A 26,091-nucleotide genomic window follows, 5' to 3' on the forward strand; every position below is an offset into this window, starting at 1 on the left:
TAGTTGCCTGTAAATCGTACGAACGCCCCAAGTACGTTCCTCGCGTATAAAGCTCAATCAAACTATATTTCAATATATGAACAGCCGCCTTTGACCTAAGCCCGACAGCGCAGCAGCGCCGCACGCAGTGTCGCCCCACGGGGCAGCCCCGGCGGGCCCCACGCGGGCCCCACGCGGGCCCCACGCGGGCCGGGCCCCAGTTACCTGCGCGTCGGCGGCCAGCGTGCGCAGGCGCGTGTCGGTGATGCCGGGCGGCAGGTTGCGCACGAGCGCGGCGGGGGCGGGGCCGGGGGCGGCGGGGGCGGGGCCGGGGGCGGGCGCCAGCGTGCGCACGGCGCGGCTGAAGATGGCGCCGGCGCTGGGCTCCGGCCGCAGCACCACGCGCCGAGCGCCGCGCGAGCTCTGCAACCACGGCCACTTGTTAACATTCAACTCAATTCAAAAATGTTTAGAATACCTAATGTGTGGGTAACACAAAAATAAAAATCGTACATATTAAAAATAGCACGGTGTCGTCTCTTGTCAAAGATTTTCATTGTAATATGAAACTTTGAATAGTTACGGGTCTCTGTAAAGAACTCACTATAGACGGCGCCACGGTTCGCTTAAACCGAAAATAAAAATCATCATATCAAAAATTTCGCTCGAGCGGGTACATCATTCCATAGCTTAATTGACTAGAGCGCCGACACGGTCAGTCTGAGACGCGAGTTCGAATCCCGCTGGAGCGGTCAATTTTTGATATGATATTCAAAAATGTTTAACATTCAACTCATCATCATCACCATCATCACATCGGCCCATCACGGTCCGCTATTGGACATAGGCACATTTTAACTGAGGTAGGGCACAGCAGGAATTTCCTGCTCAAAATCTGGAGCAGCCCGACTGGGGTAGTACTTCGACCTTACAGAAGACCACAGCTAAATAATACTGTTTTCAAGCAGTATTGTGTTGCTGTTGGTGAGTAAGGTGACCAGAGCTCCTGGGGCTCCTGGGGAGCCATTGGGGATTGGGTCGGCAACGCGCTTGCGATGCTTCTGGTGTTGCAGGTGTCTATAAACTACGGTAATCTCTTACCATCAGGTGAGCCGTACGCTTGTTTGCCGACCTAGTGATATATAAAAAAAAATAGGCCTCCACAAGTGCGAGCCAAAAAAGACGTGAGCTCGGTGTGTTGCCCATAGTCACCGCGCTGGGCAGGCGGGTGACCACAGGGCTGGTCTATATAAATCTCTAAGATTTTCAGCAAATCGATCTAAGTGACTATGAATGGAATCTTCTCGCTGCTGCTAAAAGTATAATAGTGCTGCTTGACTTGGTTAGAAAAACGATAAACTTGTTATTTCTCAAAACGTTCATTTTTCAAGAAGTTCGACACATTTAAACAGATTTTTTGAATGTATATTTGCCATAAATGTGACAAAATCTATTTGGATTGTTAACAAAGGTTCTTCTAGATGAAGTCATTCCAAAAAAGAAACCGAAACTACTAAGACGTTGACGATAATTGTAGTAGAGTGTTTGAGTAAATTTTAAAGGGGCACCTGTATCTCCTAAACTAGATCTGCTAGAAAAAATCTGAGGATAGATTTAAAACAAGCGAGCCTAATACAGTAAACAAAAGTTAAAAAATCTCCTGCAACAAACAAAATTGATGCAGTGTAATCAATCAAACACTTGCAACATTAATTTTTGCTAGAAACTCGTATAATAATACTTATTTTCTACAATTTCACCAAATTTTACTTGGATTTTAAGATATTATTCTGAAAATTTCAAGTATTTCATTATAAAAAATAATTTTAGGATGATGAGGAGACCAGCCTAAAACCTCGCCAAATATTAAAGAGGGACGGTAGAGGGTTAAAAAGTTGCTAAAAAATCATGTGATTAAGGGACAACCGTAAGTGCTTTTGAAGCCTATTTAAAAAAAGTAACTTTAGATTTTGATTAAGTTCCGAGTCCTACTCTCGAAAATCCGAAGCAAATATGCATGTTGTAACATCCCACTGCTAGGCATAGAGCTATTTCTACATGCAGGAGGATTGGAGCTTAATTCACCACGCTGCTCAACTGCAGGTTGTCTTCATATGCATATAGGGGGGCTCTACGCGCACTCTTCGGAGTGTCAAATTTGCATTTATAAAGTGTTAATAATATATTGTGTTTGTGTGGTCTGTGGAATCAGAGACTAAAATGTTGATCAACATGTTATCTCTGGCAAGACGACCTTGTCTCTTTTTGCTTAGACGTCGAACCTAATGTGCGCGCTCTATAACGAATTAAAATTATTTAATATAGTATTTTTTTATGGTTTCCTATACCATCCCTATGTTCTTAAGAAAGTGATCGTCAGAAAATTAATCCACCACGCTGCTCCAATGCGGGTTGGCGGATATATTCCCTACTATGAGAAACGATCGCTATCAGGTGTACATAATAACAACCGGGACCGACGGCTTAACGTGCTCTCCGAGACACAGTGGGGAGACCCACGAGGACAGAAATCCAAACCGTAAAGAAATATTTGTACAAATACAAATATCCAACGAGAATCGAACCCTCAAACCGTCGGTGTTTTAGGCGACACACGCACCACTACACCAGCGGTCGTTGTTGTAACAGGCTGAATCATACTATAATTACTCAACAATGGCACTATAAGAAAATCAAAATCAGCAATAACTTCATGCAAATAAGGCTTCAAAGGCAATTTCGAATCGTCATTTTACATATTAAAATTTTAAAGTGATTATTATTTTAAAGGTGAAACTGCCACCGATTCGGAATGTAGAGATTTTCTGGAACTCCGCAATTACTCTTTTGAAAATTATATGTGTGTGTAAGTTACTTGCATTAAATACGGGACGTCACTAAAGCCACAACTGTGATATTTTGTTGTTTTTTTTTTCAACCCAAATGAAAAACGGAACTTGGGGAGGCCTATGTCCAGCAGTGGACTGCAATAGGCTGAACTGACTGACTGCCTGACAGAAATTAAAAACACAAAACCTGTCTGTCAAATATTCCTTGACATCGACAAATAATTAATCGTAATCGAAAAAACGGTCACCAACCCGCCTGCCCAGCGTGGTGACTATAGGTAAGCAAAACACATGAGTTACGTTATTTTTGGCCTAAACTTGTGGAGGCCTATGTCCAGCAGTGGACTGTATAGGCTGTAATGATAATGATGAATCGAAAAAAAATCAATTAAGTATGAGGAATATCCTTAAAAATACACCACGTGACAAGCAGCAGATGCCGAATAATAGAATCATCAAAATCGTTACACCAAATAAAAACTTATAAGGTAGCAGAGCAGAGAGAAAACAGTCGATCTGAGAATATTTTTCAGAAGTCCTTTGAAAAGTTTTCATGTAACATTAGCGAGATATTTGAGACGATACGACGCAACTAGATGGCGCCATACGAAATATTTAATCTTCTAAATCAAGCTGGCCAAATTTTCCTCACTAAGTATATAATCACGTCACTCGTTTAATCGTTACAAGTATAAGCGACACACAAATATTACTATACTGCTACAATATTTGTCGCCTAAAATGTAATCAAGTTGGGCTCATAGAATCATTAAGGGCACGATGACGTTGTTCAATAGTTTTATTTTATTCATTTTCAACAATAATTACTTAACACAAATTATTTGAATAAAATAGTTTTGGATTTTGAGTATCAACATTCTCAATTTCTATAAATATGTTTTAAAAGCTTAAAAATTTTCTCCTTAATCAATACAAATATTATAGAAAATTTAATTAGTACTCACATCTTTATTGTCAAATATAATCTTCTGCCTCGACTTTGTTGTACTCAATTCGACTTTTATTTTTGACTGAAACAATATCAAAAACAAAATAAGTATATGAGGTAAAGTAATTAACATCGCATAACTTCATAGGGGGCGTCCATAAATTACGTGAGGTGTATTTTTAAATTTTCTGTCCCTCCTTCCCCCCCTGGTGAGATGTCGTGAGATTTTATTCAACCCCCTGCCCCATCCCCCAATCTCACGTGAGATTTTTCAAAATGTGGGTTTCTTATTATTTCTTTTTCAAACGCGTTGGATTGTTATTGTAAAAAGAAAAAAAAAATGCTACGACCAATTAAGACTAGTAATCAGACACAATCAACAAATCAGACAGTCAGTAGATGTATAACGTCGAAGTATAAATGAAATTATTTTCTTTCGAACGAATTAGTGAATGATCTTAATCGTATTACGATCATGTACAATCTGGATTAATTGGACCAAAATAGTATAATTTTTTTTTTTTTGATTCAATCAGAAAAAAAAATTGCGTGATATTTGCTATCTCTCCAACGTAAGATTAGATGAGATTTGACTCGACCCCCTCCCCCCTTAAACATCTCACGTATTTTATGAACACCCCCCATATACCGGGACAACATCTGTGGCCAATACAAATATTTCTTACTCTCTATTATTATTATTATATTATATTTTTTAATGTTTCATCTTCGGAATTTGTTACCTTTTATCAAGTTCATGTTTAACTTTAGCACACAAACGGTTATCTGTTCCGACGGTAAGCAACTTAAATGCTTGTGTTATAGGTAACAGTCGACTGATATAACTAGTTTTTTTTTTTCGATAAATAAGTAAATACACATAATAGATGTATCTTAAAAAGTACTTTTAAATGGGGCCACATGACATGCATAACCTTTCGATTATATAAGAATATTTCAATCGATCCACCCAGTAAAAAGTTATCAGGTAACATATATATAAAAAAAAATACAGTCGAATTGAGAACCTCTTCCTTTTTATGAAGTCGGTCAAAAATTTAAAGGGTCCGATCCCCAATCACGACATACACTTGTATTGGCCACATAAATGTTTGTCGCGTTCTGAGCGTTACTGCTTGTATTGTATGAGTTTCTAGATCCCTAAATCCCCGAAACAGTAAAAATCCAACAGAGGGCTCTTGAGTATTAATTAGAATAGACATATTTTACCACTGACGACAACCCCTAAAGGTAGACAGTACTGTCTTTAGAAAATACAAGGGCTTTCACAATTTGTTTCAGCTAAGTTTGTTTTGTATTTTGAACTGAGAACAGACCAGTGTCATGGGAAATCCCACTGGGGGCCCTTAAGGGCAAAACGTTTATATAATTATTATATTTTATATTTATTATAGATTAATTTGTCATAAGCCTTACCTTTTCAGCTTTACTTTCAACTTTCTCACTGTTGTTCTTCTTAGATTCCAATACATTACGGCGTACCGGAGACTTCTCTGTAAGGAAATAGTAATTTTTAATCTATACCTAAGAACAAATGGTCCATTTTCTATACCTAAATATTTGGGCACTAAGACCGTCTACACTTTTAGATTCGATTTCAGTTTAGAGCAGTTATCAGATTTTTTACTTGATTTGTACAAATATTGGCCACTGATTTGTGTTTTAAGTGTTTCAATAACCACATTTTTTCGTATGTTTATTGTTTTTTGCATTGATATAGAAAATGCTGAAATAAGGAAATACAAACAAGCAGACAAATACCAGTTTCATTGTATTATTAAAAATTTAAATTAAAAAAAAATTGAGTGTGTTGTATTTTGTGCAAGTTAAATTATATTTATCTTTACTATACAAACTATTATTTTTAGTGTTTAGTTAACAATGCTTGTCAAGAGTTGTTTATTCAACTCATCAATTCGAACATGTCTTTCTAATTTACTACAATTCAATTGGCCAAAGACATGACACACACACACACTTCTAATACTATAATAACAGTAAAAGTTTTGCTGTGTGGCTATGGTAGTAAATAAAATAGCCACCCCCTCTCTTCCCGTGGGTGTCGTAAGAGGCAAATAAGGAATAACACAGTTCCACTACCACCTTGGAACTTATAAAGCAGACCGGTCGTGGGATAACCACCCAGCTGCTGGCTTTGAAATACACAGGCCGAAGACGGGCAGCAGCGTCTTCGGTGCGACAAAGAAAGCCCTGCGGTCACCAACCCGCCTACCCATCGGGGTGACTATGGGCAACACACATTTTTGGCTCGCACTTGTGGAGGCCTATGTCCAGCAGTGGACTAAAAGGCTGAAGTGTTTAATTTTTTCAATACAATAGACTACAGTACGGATAGTTCAACTTTGTTGTGCGTGGGATTATATGTGAGTTAAGCTTGTAGAGACGTTTGTATAAGAAATAAAGACAACTTAATTTGGTGCTGTGATAATTTATTTATTGAAGTAAAAGTTCTTTACGCACGCTTGACTTGGGGAGTAAGCTGGTGAATGCGTGACGAGAGCGTTACGAAAAGTGTGATCGGGTGAGGCGAGCGGAAGTTAAAAGAGTGATATGAGTTAGTGAAGATAGAAAGAGAGAGCGTTAAGTTGCGTATATTACTGTAGAAGCTAAAGAAGTTTTACTTCAGTCGTGTGGTCTAAAGCACACTCGTTCTTTGGGATACAATCGTTGATAAAAATGTCCAGTGCTTACAAAAATATTTGCATTTTTCAATAAAAAACATACACATATTATTACCTCGCTTTTTCTTATCATCGTTGTCATTGAAGATGATCTTCTGCCTCGGTTTCTTTGCCTCCACAGTTTTAGGAGGCAACTTCGAACGTAGATCCACTTGTTTCTCTATCTTTGTTAGTTTGGGTTGTTCCTCTCTGGAAATATTAAGTAATACATTAATAGCGTGCATTTTTTAAAATTTGTACTTAATACGGACAAGTGTCGGATCGGATTTTACCTGGACACAATTACGAGGTAACACATAGAAAGAAACGTGCAGTAAAATTAAGAAACTTCACTTTTATTTAAAGCCGATTAAAAATTCAAATAATACATTAACCAGTACTTTTTTGTATTGTATTGTTGTGGGCTCAGTTTTCCACATTTAGACACAAAGGTGGTCCGTTATGCGTAAAAAGAGGGCTGACTAGTTCAGCCAGCCCAACTCCTTCCAGAAGCTCAGAAGCCTCCTGGGGCGTTCACAGGCTTCTCGGAGCGTCCTTATTTCCCTAAGGATGGTTGCCTGGTGTGTGGCCACTCCCTTGCATTCCAGGATCACGTGGGCTGTTTCTTCTGCAGCCACACATCCCCTACAAAGAGGACTGTCCATTGCATTCATAATTAATAGTTATGGATTGAGTGCCATGTGGCCGGTAATCGTGCCAACAACTATTCTGATGTCAAGGCGTTAAGACTGAGCAGTCGGCACGCTAGGTGCGGTGATACTTCCGTGAGTATCATTTTGGACTGTCTACAGCCGGTTGGTTTGCCCAAAGGGCATTGTGATTTGCACGGGTACGTTGCCTTACCCACGAGCGCAGTTGTCCAAATGGTAGCGGCATTAAAATGATTGAGCTAGGAACCTTTGTATTGGACCCCTGTCTTTCCAGCTCGCTAGCTAGATTCGCTATGACTTTTAATCCACTGGAGGAATACCTCATTATGTGAGGCGAATACTTCCAGGGTTTGATGACATTCGTATATAGGACTAGAGTTGATCGAATTGCTTCAAGTACAGCCATGCTATCCGACAATATGGATGTTGCTATCCTTAATGCCTTTAGACAGGACGGCAGTGGCTGCGTGGGTTATCACAACACACTCACATTGGAAGATGGAGCTGTGTAGGCCCAGCGTTAGTGATAGTTTCATATTAAGGTCTTGTGAGTACACTACTCTGGCACCGGTGCCAGACCCCATTTTGGAGCTAACCAGTACTTACTTGATGCGCTTTTCCTTGAACCGTCCGCTGTCCTCATCGGAGAGTATATCGTCGATGTCATCGAGAATGATGTCCAGATCATCATCACTGTCAGCTGTAGTAGTGGTGGTGGTGGTGGTGGTGGTGGTGCGCGGTGGGGGCAGAGGGGGAGTGAGGTCCCGTGGGGGTGAAGCTGGTGGGGGTGACGCTGGTGGGGGGGTCAGCGGCTCTGTGGGAAAAGATTGTTATTCTATTTACTAACTTCAAACAAATTTCCACTATGCTCCAGTAAAAGGTAGCAAAGGTTACTACAAATCGAAATTTAAGAAATTGAATTCAAATTATTAAAATTGTTGGAACTAAATAAACAAATACCATTTTAATTAAATAGGTTTTGAGATGTGTTTCACAATTGAAATTATAATTTAAAAATAATGGCATCATATTTATAAAAAAATATTAATCTAAATTACTATTGTTAGTCTAAGCACGGCAGTAGTCTCCTTTAGTTACCCACTCATGTCTAGTTTTCAAGTCTTGGATTTTAGTTTTTTTTTTTTTTTTTATGTCACTAGGTCGACAAACAAGCGTACGGCTCACCTGATGGTAAGCGATTACCGTAGCTTATAGACGCCTGCAACACCAGAAGCATCGCAAGCGCGTTGCCGACCCAATCCCCAATCCCCCCAGGAGCTCTGGTCACCTTACTCACCAACAGGAACACAATACTGCTTGAAAACAGTATTATTTAGCTGTGATCTTCTGTAAGGTCGAGGTACTACCCCAGTCGGGCTGCTCCATATTTTGAGCAGGAAATTCCTGCTGTGCCCTACCTCAGTTAAAAATTAAGTTAGAATGATTGTTATGATATTCATTATAAATGAAAACTTACCACTAGTAGAATTAGCCTCAGCACTCTCTACTCTGATAGGAGACCTATCTCTCTTCTCTTTCTCAATTTTCCCTTTCTCTATCTTCTCTCCCTCTTTCTCTATCTTCGCCTTTTGGATCTCCTTTTCTTTCTCTGGCGTAGTTCTAGTTGTATCCGGCTTCTCTTGTTGTATGTCAGTTTGGTGAGTAGGTTTGGTGGGTATGTCTGTTTGTTTTACCCCTTCCCTTGGTAGATCCTTGTCTTGACGATCTTTTTCCCTGCAAAATATTTTTATTTTTAGTATTATTTAAATAACGTACGCTTCAGCCTGTAATATCCCACTGCTGGGAATAGGCCTCTTTTCCCGTGTAGGAGCTTAATCCATCACGCTGCTCCAATGCGTGTTGGTGGATATTCCCTACTATAAGTAACGATCGCTATCAGATGTACATGATAACAACCGGGACCGACGGCTTAACGTGCTCTCCGAGGCACGGTGGGGAGACCCACAAGGACTGCACAAACACCCAGACTATGAGATGGCAAACATCTGTATGGCCAATACAAATGTTTGTCATGTGCGGGATCGAACCCACAACCACCAGTGCAACAGCCACAAACCAGTTCTGTGACCATTGCGCCAACGCGGCGTCACAACACATTACCCTTATTATTACACAAAATAAGGACAATACTTGGGAAATTAACTTAAGGGTGTATAGTAGAAGTAGTAATAAAAGCAATTGGATTAAATATATCGAGCAAAACAGTTAATTAATCAAATTTGTACAAAAACAAAGTTAAAGTCAGCAATGCGTTTGCGCAGCTTCCGGTGTTGCAGTTGTCTATAAGCAGCGGTAATCGCTTACGTATAAAAAAGGGCTACAGGATCGGTCCCTTTACCTGTCTGCAAGATGTTTCTGTAATGCGACGGCGTTCTTCCTCCTCCGAACTTCTTTAGCCCGAAGTACTCTCTCCCGTAACGTCTCTTGTTCCCGGACTCTCCTGCGGTACTCACTCTCCTGGAACATATTCGTGTTTAGGATTAGCTTAATCAGCGTACTTTGTTCCGCCATCATCCGATTTTACTTCACATCGACACGTATACATAAGATCAGAACTAGGTGTGATCTTCACCTATCTGCTTACTGCTGAGGTTCTTAAACTTTTTTTTCTCATAGACCACTTTCAACATTTTGCTGGTTCCGTTGGACCCCCTGCAAATTGGGCCATTTCGATTTGCCACCACATGAATTAAGGGTAAGACGAATGCAATGTTTCAGTTGACTTTTTTTAAGTTCAGCATGGGAGTCACACCCTGGACCACTTTGGGAATCAATGGCTACAAATTATTTTATATTTACTTTAATATGTTAAAGATAAAGCGCGAAAGGGTTGATTGGAAAATTTCTGGCCAGGCTATATTATATGCGATAACCGCCATTCAAACCAGATTTTTAGCAGGCAACCTTATGACATCGTATTTGCAATGAAACGGCGCTCTTATTGATGTAAGATAAATTTATTAAGCATGTACCCATATGTGATATCAATATACATGAATATACCTGTTTATACCTGCCACTTAGTTGTTATACCAGGAAAATAAATATAGATAACCGCATGTTTGAATGTTCTAGGGTATTCATACTGTCGGTCGATACTAAATTTATTCTTCAAACTCGTACGTGCATTTTTAAATAAAAACTTTTTTTTAAATTTCGAATTAAATTTTAATTTTGCCTGGCCGAGAATTTTCCAGCCATGCTTCGCAATTATTATTTTTTTACTATACTAAAATAAAATCAAAGGTTGCCTGGAAGAGATCGCTCATTAGCGATAAGGCCGCATTTTGTACTTATCTCCTGTTTTTATTTTTGTAATTTTGCTCACTCTTGGTGTACAATAAAGAGTTTTTATTATTATTATTATTAAAATAAAAGATAAAAAACGAGTGTTGGACCACACGACTGAAGTAAAACTTCTTTAGCTCCATCTAACTTATATCTCTCTATCTCAGCTTCCGTTCACCTCACCCGATCACACTTTTCATAACGCTCTCGTTAAGCATTCACCAGCTTACTCCCCAAGTCGTAAAGAAGTTTCAGTTCAATAATTTTCAGCTAATCATCAGTCATCTTAAGCAGTCGGATGCAGTTCCGTCTCTAGTTCGGATCTCCTACTCTCTGCTCCGCGATAAGCTGGTTCGATTCCCAGCTGAGACTATGTGTAATGTGTATGTGGACGCGACATGGCCAGTACCTCGTCTGGGGGGCGAGGTCTCCTCTCCGGACTGCGGCGAGGGGAGGGCGACCGCGGGGGGGACGGCGACCGCATACTGGAACAGACGGCTTATATTAATAACCTACTCGTGGACTCTTGGATTAAAGTGCCTGGATTACAGGGGTAGTTTTATTACTGATTAATATTATAAGAAATTATACAAGAACCATCTTCCACTCAATCGGAAACTTCAAGTAATGTACTAAAAATTATTACAATTTATCGCCTTCGCCTCAGCCTATAATACCCCACTGTTGGGCATAGGCCTCTTTCCCCATGTAGGAGAAGGATCAGAGCTTAATCCACCACGCTGCTGCAATGCGGGTTGGCGGATATATTCCCTACTATGAGTAACGATCGCTATCAGGTGTGCATGATAGCAACCGGGACCGACAGCTTAACGTGCTCTCCGAGGCACGGTGGGGAGACCCACAAGGACTGCACAAACACCCAGACCACGGCAAACACCTGTATGGCCAATACAAATGTTATTACAATTTAAATTTGTAAAATTACGATTCCAATGTATTTTTGTGAGTAATTTTTGATTTTAATATATACTAATACAATACTATCTGTACTCCCATCTTACTACCATATGACATCCCCCACGTCTACGTCCCTATCCCCAGCTATATCGTCTCCTGGCTACCCACCGTCTGCGGAGCCCGGCCCGGTTGGCGTTGATGAACTCCTCCTGTCTCCGCAGCAGCTCCATATCATCAGAGCTGCGAGCCAATTCGTTTTCGATCTCTATCGTTGTATTCTCGATGTATCTGTAACAAGACACACTTACTAATAAACAAAGAAAAACGACTTCAAAATTACACTGATAAGCGTACTTCAATACACATTAGGGATCGCCCATGAATCATGTGGTGTTTTTAGCAACTTTTTAACCCTCTAACTGCCTTGTTGATATGTGGTAAAGTTATAAACTAGACCCCCCCCCTCCAACCCCCCCACCAAACCCAAGTACAAAGTATACTGAAATTTTCAAAATATTATCCTTAAATTCAGGAAAATTAATCATCATCATACAAATTTCCAGACAGACATAGCGTAATGTCAAATATATTATATACATTCAATGACAAATTGTATAACAACGTGGTAGATTAATTTCCAACCCTTCCTAAATGTAGAAAGAGTACTATGAAAGAGATGATGGATGGAGAGGATGTCACAGGCAGAATCAATTTAAAAATTTTTGAACTCACCTCTGTGGTGATCGTCTCGGTAGTTTCCTGCTAGCGGCCCGAGCTAAAGCATTCCTTTGTTCTGCTATGAATCTCTCGGCCGCGTCGTCTATGTCTTTTATTGTACCTGAAATAAATCGATTATTAAACATTTAACAAACTCATTTATTTGATTTATTTTTTTATGAATTTTTATTTACTCATCTTTACATCGGATAAATATGGAGGATAAGTGTGGACTTTGTGAAAAAAGTGCAAATAAAAAAATTTGTAGATCAAGACAACTATGCCATTGGGCTTTTTTTCAATAGGACTTGTAGTTTAGCCGGAAATCGAGATAAATTGTGTTTAAACCCCCCCCCCCCCCCCCCCCTCCCTGCCACTTCCCAACATCAGATCGCCCGTAATTTATTTTTCCTTTCAATTGCGTTATATTCTTTTCCTTTTACAATGGGATTCATCCTACTATAATTTTTTTTTGTTTCAAAAGTTAAAAGCACTGGTCTAGTGGTCGTAGTTGACTTCAAATTTAAAATGAGAGCAAAACTTGGTATATTTATTGAAAGAAAAAAAAATAAGACAAACATTTTTGGACAAATCTTTAGACCTTAGGGGTCATATATAAATCACGTGACGTTTCTATTAACTTTTAACCCGGGACCTCCCCTTGGTGAACTACCTTGGAACTTAAAAAGCCGACCGATGGCGCGATAACCTTCCAACTGCTGGCTTTAAAATACACAGGCCGAAGACGGGCAGCAGCGTCTTCGGTGCGACAAAGCCAGCCCTGCGGTCACCAACCCGCCTGCCCAGCGTGGGGGCAAAACACCTAAGTTCACGCCATTTTTGGCGCGAACTTTTGGAGGCCTATATTCAGCAGTACTCTGTATTAGGCTAAAGTGATGATGTACCAGTCGGCCAAAAAAGTGGTGTACCACCCTAAGGTTGAATGCCGCTTGCAGATTCATAGATGATAAAGATTAGTTTCGCTTGCAGATCGATCTGACAACTTCTATTGCCGTCCTTATCTGATTATTGATAACGATATTGTTTATATCTAATAGAGTTTAAAATGTCATGTATAATAATGACGTATGAATAATACTTATCAATTAGGTTTACGTCATTACTATATGTCTCTTTCAGTAAAAACTTTCAATAACGAAACTTGTTGTAATTTTCGATGACCAGGAAACTAAATCAAAAGTACACCAATTTCTTGGCCGACCGTACATGCTATGTATTTATGTAAAATTTTTGTGCATATTTTTGGTTAGTCTGAGAAGCGGCTATTTTTTAAATCTCTAAGTTATAATATTTATTTCATTGATAAAAATGATTCGACAATGAAAAATACATACAGTCCTAAATTTTCACCCTCTCAACTATAAACAGTGCTATTTTATTTATCTATTCGATGTGACAAATATATGATTGTGATACAGGCTTATTGTGTATTGTTTTGAACCCTTAACACATTATTCAAATCCTGCTGGAGACTGTTGAGGGTTAGGAATTCATTCATTTATTTAATCTTAAATAACTTAACTGTAATATTACTGGTTGTGTATCTTAACTGAAAAATATAATAAAACAAGACATGCTAAGTATGAATTCTACTATCTATATCAACAAAAAAAAAACAGAGTAAAAACCAGTGCAAAACACAAAAAAGTACAAAAGCAAACGTGCATACAACATCAAATTTACCGAATTTGCTCTCCAGCGTTGGGCTGTGGGGCGGACTTTTTTGTATCCTCGTCGGAATGTATGTGAAGCCTAAGACGGTAAGTATCATATTTAAAACTATTTATTGTAATATTAATAATTTAATCTGTTATGATTCCCTTAATTATTTTTTATACAAGGTGTTATAAAACTGGCGTCCTTCTGTTTAAAGCCATATATACATTGAGGCACACCATAGCCGAAATTATATGTGAAAATAATAAAGCAGTTGTAAGTATAGCTCTATACTGTTCCTTTAAACCGACACATTTAAAAAAAAATGTGTATAAGACATGGGTAGAGGTAATAAATAGTCGCCCTAACTATAAGACTCAGGTGACTTGGTCATGACACATGACATGACACTCACGTACTGAAAACGGTAATTTTATAAATAATAATTATTTATTTTATTATTTTTATTAAAACGTTAGGACAAGTAAGTTGTTTATTTATTTATTTATTTATTTATTTTAACATTGGTTCTGATATCGCAGTTAAATGGATGGACTCTAGTTTAATAACACGTTGTATAATGATGATTTATACAGATAATAATAAATAATAATTTTTAAATTAATTAATTATAATCTTATAGCATACACACATAGTCATTTGTTAATACAGTAAGCAACTCAATGCTTGTGTTATAGGTAACAGGCATTGCTATAGCAAATTTTTTTTTATTATTTATTCGTCTAAATACTATACAGGACCACCACAAACTGCACCAACGGGCTAGTGATATACAATTAAATACTCATACTCAGTAAGTGACGATTCAAAGGTGATCACTTTAAAATGTTATTTAAATGTAATAAGTCACAGAGAATTTATACAAATAAATAAAATCTGAGCATATGGCGGTACATACACCAAAATAACATTTTTTTACAATTTTTGTGTGTCTGTCTGTCTGTTTGTTCCGGCTAATCTTTGAAACAGCTGGACCGATTTTGACGAGACTTTCACTGGCACATAACTGATGTAATAAGGAGTAACATAGGCTAGTTTTATTTTAATTTTTTATTTTATTTTATTACTCTGCGAACTGAACAATAACTTTTTTTGTTAAATTCCACGTGAAGTGCGGGCACAGCTAGTCGGTTAATACTTAAAAAAAATGAATCATTGATATATATATATATATATATAGGTATATATATATATATATATATATATATATATATATATCACATATACACTATATACGCGCATAAATACCGAACGACTGCTTAATATTAATTTTTTTTGAGTGAAATTTAGAAAAAAGCGTACATTCGCGAAAAAAAGATAAGGTCCACCGGGTAACCAGTATTTTATAAAAATCATTTATTTATAATATTAATCGAATCGGGACATCCCTATTTAATTGACGACGAAAAGCAAGTAAAAAAGTTCTTATGTATTTTTTTTATACAACTAGTTCTGCAAACAAGCGTACGGCTCGCCTGGTGGTAAGCGATTACCGTAGCTTATAGACGACTACAACACGAGAAGATTTGCAAGCGCGTTGCTGACCCTGCCGCCAATCCTAACAGGAGCTCTGGTCACCTTACTCACTAACAGGTACACAATACTGCTTAAAAGCAGTATTATTTAGCTGTGGTCTTCTGTAAGGTCGACGTACTTCCCGAGTCGGGCTGCTCCAAATTTTGAATAGGATATTTCCAGTTCAGAATATCGAGTACTCACTACTGGATACTGACCTACTTAAGTCAAGACTCTCCATTCGAGTCCATTCTCGACGGGTAAAAAGTAATAGTTTATCAGAAATCTTCATTAGAAATTCAAATGGCTTAAGATTATTTTGAACACAAATGGTTTTCTTTTTTTTTATAAATTCAAAAAGTTATTTAGTTCCGTTCTTAAGTAATTCGTAAAATTGTCAAAACAGTATTGTTGTGACTTTTATATTTTATGTATGATCCTTAAAAACACATAAAACTAAAATATTAGCAATAAACATACCTTCGACCGGTGGTTGGAAGCTCCCTTTGAAGTGCGGATTAATCAAAACTTTCTTGCCAGCTAACCCTCCCGGGGGTAAATTTGGTAAATTTGGCAAATTCGGGGGTAAAACTGGTAACATTCTTACTTCCGGCTCCCTGCCCTTTGGCAAGTTAACTGGCAAGACCGGTAATGGCTGTCTTATCACTTGGGGCATATTGGGAATTATTTCCTTCTGCGTAAACTGATTTGGATTATACGAATGTGGGTAATACATTGGCCGATCAAAGTTCGGTCGGACATTTGTGTTAAAGTTTGGTCTTTCTTCGTTACGGTATTGATATCTTTGGAAATTCTGGTTAAATTGTCGATTCTCGACGGGTATCATTTCTTGGGGTAAGATTGGTCGTTCTGGTGATATTTCCGGTCCCATTTGGGGTAAATCCGGTCTTATTTCGGGTATATCTGGTCTGATTGGTTGTGGATTTGGTAATTGTTGGCGTATTTGTGGCGCGGGGAATGACGGGCGTTGATTGAAGTTACCCTGGAAATAAAATTTATTTTTATTTATTTATTTATTAAAAATTTATTGCACACAAAAAAAGAAGATACAATTTAGAACCATTAGATGCAAAAACAAATAAGTATGCAAAAGCGGCCTTCGCTTATAGCGATCTCTTCCAGGTAACCTTTTAAAATTAGTAAAGATAATTACATATAAAAAACAGTATGTTATAATAACAACTATTAATGCATGTTTAGGTTTTTCTTCGTTTCAATGGCTATTATATTTTAATAAACATTAAGAAAATTGTTCTTGGCTAAGTAGGACATGATATAGATAATTGTTAATCCTACAAAACGTTTTCTACTCTTTTTTAGATAACTCATGCAAAACATATGCTTTGATACATGAAACATAGAAACTAAGAAATAAACAAAAATACCAAACACTTTTAATAAAAAAAAAGCTAATCAAAAATTTCAAAAAAGCAATCGATTTGACAAATAAAACATTTAAAAAAAAAAAGAATGATATGTTATACATTAGAAAATATCAACAATATCACAGCTATATAAAATATGGCCTTCTGGTTCATTTTCCTGGTCTTAAGTAAGCATTCAGACTTTTTATATATTATTTTTTTCGAGGGCACAGCAGGAAATATCCTATTTAAAATATGGAGCAGCCCGACTGGGGAAGTACCTCGACCTTACAGAAGATCACAGCTAAATAATACTGATTTTAAGTAGTGTTATGTTCCTGTCGGTGAGTAAGCTGACCAGAGCTCCTGGGGGATTAGGGGTAGGGTCGACAACTAGCGACGCTCCTGGTGTTGCAGGCGTCTATAGGTTACAGTAGTCGCTGCCCATCAACAGAAACCTGTTTGCCGAGCTAGTTTTTTGGTCGACAAACAAGCGTACGTTTCACCTGATGGTAAGCGATTACCGTAGCTTATAGACATCTGCAACACCAGAAGCATCACAAGCGCGTTGTCGACCCAATCCCCCCAGGAGCTCTGGTCTCCTTACTCACCAACAGGAACACAACACTGCTTGAAAGCAGTATTATTTAGCTGCGGTCTTCTGTAAGGTCGAGGTAATACCCCAGCCGGGCTGCTCCATATTTCGAGCAGGCAGTTCCCGCCGTGCCCTACCTCAGTTAACTATCAGTAGAACAGCTGCCCACATACCCGGTGCCGGCGGTAGGGCGCGCGGTAGTGCGGGCTGCGCCACGAAGTACGGCCGCGGGGGAACGCGCCGCGCGGCACCAGCACCTTATCTGTCCACAAGCACATTCCACAGATTATTCTTCAATATACTTTGCACAAAAAAAAAATTTTTTTTTTCAAGTACTTTTAACCCATCTCAAAATGAGTTTAGAAGTTCTCAAAAAAAACGAGTGTGCTTTAGACCACGCGACTGCACGACTGATGTAAAACTTTTTTTTAAAATATGCCTGTACTATGCAACTATACCGTAGCACCTTTTTGATGAAGAAAACAGTCTGCCAAAAAAAAGCAGCTTAAAATTAAAACGGTGACTCCCTAAAACCTAGGCTCAAAAGCTCCGCACTCCCTGCACTACATGTAAAGCCCCTCCATAAATTCTCAATTTAATTTCTTTTTTCATATGTGTTTTGTCATATATTTACGGCGTATACCGATTTTGATGACTCTTTTTAAAAGCTTTTATTTCGCTTGCAATATTTGTTACATGTATATTTGTTAAGCGAAATCTTGCAATTGAAATTCGAAGCATTAATTATCAACCAATTGAGCTGAAGTTTTGTATACAAGATTAGTTTGGATGACAATGAATGGTTAGCTATGTGACGTCATTCTAAATCCAACATGGCGGAACATCCATGATGGCGGACTAGTTATGTTTGATGTATCCTACAATATGGGTATCAAATGAAAGTGCTTACTGAGCAGAATTCAAAAAAAAATGACTTGACTCCAAATCTAATATGGCAGATTTCTGAAGATAGCAGACTATAATTTTTAATGCATTCCTATAAACATATAATGTCAACAAAATTTATATGTAGATTTTCAAACAAACTTGATATGAGTACTTGAATCTTTTTTTTTTTAAACTTTTATACTTTTAATTTATTTTGCTTGTCGTGTGGTCCTTTTTTAAGTGAGATCTGGTGAGTAGTTTTTGAGTATATCCCTAGTATCCCTAGTGTGTATTTACAATGAGCTTCTTAATGAAATTGAAGTCAAATTACACATTTATAGTTATTGTTAAATTTGTACTAAACTGTAGTGCAAGACTGTTTGAGATAACTGCACTAATTTTTTTTTTTTAACTTTTCACCTTTCATTACTTTACTTATTATATAAAAACAAATTAAATGTATATACCTAGAGAGTCTGGAATATTCCGTGCGCGAGGAGAGCGTTGTGCATTAGTTCCTAAAATAAACAAAAATTTTTTTTTTTACTTGGGACAATCTAAGTGTGTAATGTGATTGAAACAAAATTATTAATTTAATTTTTTACATCATTTAATATTCATAGATTGAAAATATATAGGTATAAATAATATATCCTTATGTGAACAGATTTTACTACGAATTTTTTTCACATTTATAAGAATATCAAATTTTATTAATTTTTTTTTATAATCCATTGTACAAGATAAAATGATGTTTATCAAAACGTTGTCATTTTCATGGCTCTCTACACTTACTTGACACAGCAGGCATTTCTGATGGGACAATTTGTGGTGATTCCGCTGGAGTGGCCGGCTGAAAATAATTTACTAAATAGTAGTCACACGCATTAACCTCCAATCCTTATCCTATATAGAGAAATTAGCCTATGTCCAGTAAATAACAGTTATTTGATGGAGGGATAGTATTTAGATTAGTAGTTAGAAGATGGATGTGTGTTTTTTACTCATTCATACAAAAGTACATAGATAGTCATGAAACTAGGAACATAGATAGCTGAAAATAAAGGCTATGACTTAACATGATAATACCATGGGATGTATAACTATACGTATGAACTTGTAAGGCACTACGAGTTTAATATGAAATTGTATTTACTTACAATCGCCGATGGAACAGTACGCTCCAGTTCGGTAGTTCCTGTGAATTGTGGGTAAGTCGAGTCCGTTTGTGTCATATTCGGAACTTCGACAATTATATTAGGTACGATACATTCCGATTCCGGTTGTGTGTATGATACTGGCTGTTGAGAAAGACAGAGAAAACAAATTAAATTAGTAACTAGCGTTAGATTTATTGCAAAGCAAAAATCTCGATAATGGCAGGACCCACTTTGCTGTTTTTTTTTTTTTTTTTGAGTTTTTCAAGACTAAAAGATTCATATACAATAAAAAGTTAAGAAAGTACAAAAAAAATCAGTAAACTTCAAAATCTTTGAAGACAGCACAACTTGTGTCAATTCAGGCGGTAATCGTATCAAACAGGTGATACATATATGAACGATTAATCTCCTTCGTGTCTTCTCCATTCTACGTGACATTGGCGAAATCATCTGTGCTAGTTTGGCACTGTTAGAAGCCATTAATAAAAACAAAAAAAAATATACATATATGAAATATTCCGTTCCATACAGTCACTAAAACTAAGTGACCAGGGACTAGATTTGTTTCAAAATCGTCATAAATATCGAAACTTGTGTAGTTTATTGAGTTTTTTTAACATTATCAGTATCTTAAGAATATCCACAAGCATGTTTTGACAGAATATGAGCTACAAATACGCAAAATAAGTACATACACGTGTATATACCAACTAAACTTGTTTTTACGATATCCATATGAAAATATAACAAAAAGAATGAGCCGATCACAAATTAATAACAAGAAACCATATTATTTTATTATAGTACCTGAGTATAATCTAAGTTTTGTCCAGTAGGCACTGTATCTGCAGCTTCAGTGTATGAGGAATCGAGTGAACTTGGTACGTTTTGCGACGGTCCACTATCATAATCATCGGCCAGGAGTTGCTCTTCCTCCTCATTGCCGAGATTGTAATCAGCGAGACTGTGGTCTCCTAAATCGTCGCCAAGTAAATCCTCACTGCAAATAATTTTTATTATTGATTATTGATTCCAGGCACATGCACGAAATTTTCAGTTTCATCATCACTACAACACTCGTGTTGGCACATTAAAATCCATTGCATAAATATTTTTTCTTTATATTATATAGGAAATATTTGTATTTATAAAGGTGATAAGTTATTTTGGAAACTAATAAAACTAAAATAATAAAAATACACTAACTTGTCCGACATGTTGACAAAAATACTCGCGTTGCTTTATTTAACACAGATGTAAAATCGCTTTTTTGTTTGCCTTATTGCATAGTAGTAGGTACAGATTATTAATAACCGTAAAAGGGGGAACAATACGACCTACGAGGTCAATAGGAACGGCTCCCCTTTGAAGTTTGAAGAACTGGTTTGCGAATGAAGTAAGGCAATAATTTTTGAAGTAAAACTTCTTTACCCACACTTGACTTAGGGAGTAAGCTGGTGAATACGTGACGAGGTCGTTACAAGTTAAAAGTGGGATTGGGCGCGGCGGACAAAAGTTGAGAGGTAGATATAAGTTAGATGGAGCTAAAGAAGTTTTACTTCAATCGTGTGGTGTAAAGCACACTCATTTTTTATTAAATCAAAAACTTACCAATTTATTTATTTTAAGGTCATTGCATACGTATCATGTTTTAGTCAGGACGGAACGTGACGTGAAGATTTGGAATATAAATACACGTGCGTCATTACTTTAGGTCTTCGGAGCGAACAGAGAAACTGTGTATACGCAGCGAAATCACGGATGAGTGTCCGTGCGTGGCGAGACGTGCTATACCTCGTCGCCAACAACATTATCCCCTCAGTGGGCTGCGTTTCACGTTCTCATCCTGCCTGTGCTTTCATGATGTATGCTCTTTCGTTTACATTTTCTATGAAACGTAATTTCCAAAACTTCACGTCCTGTTTCGTCTTAACTATTGGAGTGTAGAAGAAAGGAGTACTGTCTTTGCTTAGCAAACTAAAAAACAAAGTATAAAAAACTAAAAAATAAGGACAGGTATATACACATACGGAATACTTATGCTTTTACAAATTCTAGTCACAATCTTCCCTTTATATTCATTAATAAAAGCTCGTTATAATTTACAATAATTTATTGACTTTTAAAGTTACCTTAAAGTAACTATTTAGGTTATATATCATTACTTTATCACTTCAGCCTATCGCAGTCCATTGCTGGACATAGGCCTTCAAAAGTTCGCGCCTAAAATGGCATGAACTCATGTGTGCTGAACATAGTCACCACGCTGGACAAGCGGGTTAATGACCACAGGGCCGGCTTTGTCGCACCGAAGACGCTGCTGCCCGTCTTCGGCCTGTGTATTTCAAAGCCAACAGTTGAATGGTGATCCCACCATCGGTTCGGTTCAAGTTCCATGTTGCTATTGGAACTGTGTTATCCCTCTGTCCCCTCTTACGCTACCTCTTACGACAGCCATGGGAAGAGAGGGGGTGGCTATATTCTTTACTGCCGTAACCACACAGCTTATAGGTTATATATATCAAATATTTTTCGAACTCAGCATACTTCACGTTTTCTGTAATTGTCACTTCATATCATACTTTTGGTGATATTAGCGCCATTTCGGTCGAATTTCGAACTGTAATTTGTCGTTTCGAACTTTTTTGTAGTCGTAGTCTTTTCTTCTACACTCCGTAGTTCGGACTAAAACACGTTACGTATGCAACGACCTTTAATAATGTAGTCTATGTTTTCAAAGATGATATAGAAAATTCATCTTGAGCTACAAAATTGTTCCATTTAAGAAAAGGTAGGTAGTTAGTAAAGGTAGGTAACAGCCATGGATTGTACCTGTTGCGCTGGCGGTTGTGGGTTCGATCCCCGCACATGACAAACATTTGTATTGGCCATACAGGTGTTTGACGTGGTCTGGGTGTTTGTACAGTCCTTGTGGGTCTCCCCACCGTGCCTCGGAGAGCACGTTAGGCCGTCGGTCCCGGTTGTTATCATGTACACCTGATAGCGATCGCTACTCATAGTAGGGAATATATCCACTAACCCGCATTTGAGCAGCGTGGTGGATTAAGCTCTGATTCTTCTCCTACATGGGGAAAGAGGCCTATGCGCAGTACTGGGATATTACAGGCTGAAGCGTAGGTAGTTAGAAATATGTCTAACTAAAGTCGTTACAATTTAACAATGCAATTTAATTTGAATTTATTAATAATAATTATCTAATTTTGTTCATTCGTTCATTCATTCATTCTTCTTCTTCTTCTTCTTCTTGATTAATGGCTTTCAATAGTGCCAAATGAGCACAGATGATTTCGCCAATGTCACGTAGAATGGAGAATACTTCATTCATTCTAATGGCTTCCAAAATTTGAATTTACTAGTACGATCTTTAATTTTTGACATTTGTCATCGAATTATGAATAGTGAAATACCATACGACTCGGTACTCGATGTTCACGATAAATTGATTCAAATTTGTATGAGTATTTGGTCAATTTGATTATGTATTATAATGTCTATTGGATTCAAATTTTGATTAGAAAGTTTAACTTAAGCTTTAGTATTTTAGGTAATTTCAACAAAAACAGCTTATACTACACCAACTCGAATTTTAGATAAGTTGTTTTTTTATACGAACTTGATAAAATGTGTTTCATATGTACTAAAAAATTATGAAACTCTTCTCCTTTTCTCTACCGGGGGTCTATAGGGTCTCTACGTCATAGATGACGTCACTGCACGTGAGCACTTCGCCCACAAAATATAGGTGCTTGAGTGGTTCAGAGTTGGCTTTCATCAAAACGTGGCGGGAATTCAAAAAAAAAAAAAATCTGTCAATGTCAAGTTATGAATGTTGTCTCTCATTGATTCAACAAAAACGCATTGATAAATTCAATAATCTATATTGAATTAAATTTTACTCCAATCCATGTGAAATATTACCCACAACCCCCACAGCTGCATGCTTTCACTATGCCGCCATATTACGAGCACACAGCTGGATCCCTGACAGCTCCCAAATATGCGATAAAAAAAATATCGATATTTTTTTCCATTTAATATATCGTAGTGTTATATCGATAGTTTGCGATATATCGAACAAATATATCGATATTTTAAAAATATCGTACGTAATTATTTGTATTTAACTAATCTATAATATTAAATAGAGATCAGATTAGTTATGAGTAAAAACACTTTAGAGAGAAGAAACAAATCAACTTTATTTATAAATCATACGAAAAAGAATCCAATGAAAGATTTATAAATCTCAGTATTCTTTTACTAAACCTTGCAAAAACAAAATTTTATTTACCCTTTTGGCTTGCAATCTGCTTCTCTGCTGTGTAAGAACCTAGGTAGCCACCATAGTTAAATATTTAAATGCCACATTGTATAACGTTGGGAACTGTATTTTATAGTCTGCCCACGCTTCTAATGGGTTTTTGTTAGATCTTCTGACTGGAGCCCTCAAATAAAGCGATAACTCATCTGAAAGAATTTCATTAGTTTTGTTTTCCAATTCCGCTGGACACTTTATGGTGATTACTCCAAAGATCCGATGATAAACTAATTTTGTCTGAATTGTCAGAGTCAGATTCTACAGTAGATTCATTTTGCTGATTTTTATATATAAATATTTTTAATAATTTCTTTAATTTTATAAGAATGAAATGAAAAATAATCTTCAGGAAGTTTTTTAAATCTTGGGTCTAATATTGTAGCAATAATATAATATTTTAAATAAATCAAAATCTCAAAAATGTCTGTCTCCTCTTTTGCCTTTGCCGTTTTTATCGATAACCATCTACAAACAAACCGGTAACAACACTATTGCTCGGCGACAGTGACTTCTCAGAAATAGACTCCGATCAGTCGCTCGACCGATCCGCATATTGTATGAGGGCGAGCGGCCGGTGTTGGTAAACAAATCGAGTCAACACGACCGATAGTAATTTTAATTTTTAAGTTTAAAAAAGGTTTAAAAGAAATATACAAGTAATAATGTGGTTAAAAAATAGTTACGTATGAAAGGTAACGCCATGTTTTAGTAAATTTGACGTGGCAGATCTTTTTTTGCAGCAAAAAACAGAACAATTTGGCATTTTTTGAAGGACGTTGATTCAATCGCGCAACTAGATTTAGTCTAGTGATCAGTGCGGCTGCATTTAGTTTTATTGTATGCATATGGCCATTTGGCCTTATACCTTGACAGAGGGGAACGCCTGTACATGGCTACTCCCCTCCGTGTTGCTCTTTGGGTATATCGGATGAAATATATCGATATTACATTCGATACTAGATGATTCGATAATATCGAATTGAAGCGATATATCGCGTACATGTATCGATATTTTTTGAAATATCGATTTATATTGCCCACACAGCAATACTCAAGCACTACTATTATTTCAGTGTTGTTATTTGTTAACACAGGTTGTTAATTCAGTTAAAGACTTAAGGTTAAGGATATAAAATTATTTATACAGAGAAAAATGACTGAAGAAGCGGAATGTGAAATAGAATTCTTAGACGAAGATGCAGATATTGTCCAACAATGTGTCCAAACTGTGGAAAACGAGACCGATGTCAAACCTACCTTAGGCGAACCTATACTACTCGTCGAGAGAGTGCCAAACGAAAAACGTCAAAACCAAACTAGACGGAGACGAAGAAAAGAAGAAGAAGACTCTGATTATGATCCCACAGAAGATATACCACAGAGAAATAGGAAAAGAAAACAAACTCATTTCGCCCGGCAAACAGCCACCCGGGGACGTCGATTCGTATCATCATATACCCACAAAATAGATATAAAAGAGGAGCGAAAGTCTAAACAGATGTCTACAAAGTATGATTCAGTTAAGTTTAGTTTTAATAGAAAGTTATTGAACATAAGGATACCAGATTACGATGATCCTCTGTGCCTTCCTGTTCGTGCCTTAAAGAAAGATGAATGGGATGCAATTAAGCTTAGGAACTGGAACAACTTGTGCTTGGAAAACTTTAAGAACTTTGACAATCCATTGCGTGCTGAGAAGGAGCCGACTGTGTCATCAAAAAGAACAGTTGTGTTGAGAAATATACACAACAAAGTAACAGGTAACATTTTTTAAAATTATATTATATTATATACTTATATCTATATTATTTAATCAGCATTGCCCTTGCAAGTCTCCCGGTGTTGCTAGGGTATCTGCGTACCATCAGGTTGACTGCATTCTTGTTGTAACATTTTTATTATTTATAATCATAATTAATACAAAAACTAAATACTTTTAATTATAATGAAACAACTTTTTTTTTGGATTTTATCATGGTTTGTTAAATTTTTTAAGTGCTTTACATTTCGGATACTTTACAGTAGCTATGTTCACGGGAGGACTCATACTACTACATAGTAAATACTTCATTTTATAATTTCCAGGTAAAGTTGAAACGACGGTGTACAGCAAGATATGCGTTCAAAATAAGAATGAAAACAAGAGATCTGAGGTCGTTCAATCAGTTCTCCCAAAGTACAGAGAGAAGAAAGTCTTGAACGCATTTAAGTTGAGCGATGTTAAGAAAAGGAGATCATTTCATCACAGAGAAGAGGTTTTATTGACAAAAGAGGTCAACAAAGATGTAGAGACGTTAGTCGTTTATAAGCCTCGAGAGAAGCTGTCACTGGTGTACAAAATGTTCGTGGAGGAAAGGTTTGCTTGCTTGTATTTTATTTTTAAAATGTCATAAGTCGTTGGAATTTAATCTTTAATA

At 37.2% G+C, this 26,091-nt stretch overlaps 2 protein-coding genes across 3 annotated transcripts in view; one reads left to right on the forward strand and one right to left on the reverse strand.

The window, feature by feature from the left end:
- Positions 1–20,599, reverse strand: LOC123664635 (actin cytoskeleton-regulatory complex protein pan1-like). The gene is made up of 18 exons (XM_045599152.1): positions 20,542–20,599; positions 20,143–20,335; positions 19,336–19,569; positions 18,971–19,028; positions 18,643–18,693; positions 17,461–17,549; positions 15,788–16,310; positions 13,799–13,867; positions 12,110–12,215; positions 11,546–11,665; positions 10,869–10,944; positions 9,510–9,628; positions 8,628–8,884; positions 7,757–7,964; positions 6,556–6,689; positions 5,215–5,291; positions 3,794–3,859; positions 1–402 (listed from the first exon to the last, which is right to left on the reverse strand). The coding sequence occupies exons 1-18, from the start codon at positions 20,550–20,552 to the stop codon at positions 70–72; spliced, it is 2,724 nt and encodes a 907-aa protein (XP_045455108.1). The 5' UTR covers positions 20,553–20,599; the 3' UTR covers positions 1–69.
- Positions 14,427–26,091, forward strand: part of LOC123664694 — a 14,127-nt gene continuing 2,462 nt past the window's right edge. Inside the window, exons 1-3 of one of the 2 annotated variants that reach the window (XM_045599201.1) lie at positions 14,427–14,442; positions 24,748–25,434; positions 25,760–26,030. In XM_045599201.1, the coding sequence (XP_045455157.1) occupies positions 24,828–25,434; positions 25,760–26,030 (878 nt within the window). In that variant the 5' untranslated portion in view covers positions 14,427–14,442; positions 24,748–24,827. Of the gene's footprint in view, positions 14,443–24,702; positions 25,435–25,759; positions 26,031–26,091 lie in introns of those variants that run through there. The other variant, XM_045599200.1, reaches the window with a different exon arrangement.

The sequence above is a fragment of the Melitaea cinxia genome, chromosome 22 (assembly GCF_905220565.1).
Source record: "Melitaea cinxia chromosome 22, ilMelCinx1.1, whole genome shotgun sequence".
NCBI classification, from domain to species: Eukaryota; Metazoa; Arthropoda; class Insecta; order Lepidoptera; family Nymphalidae; genus Melitaea; species Melitaea cinxia.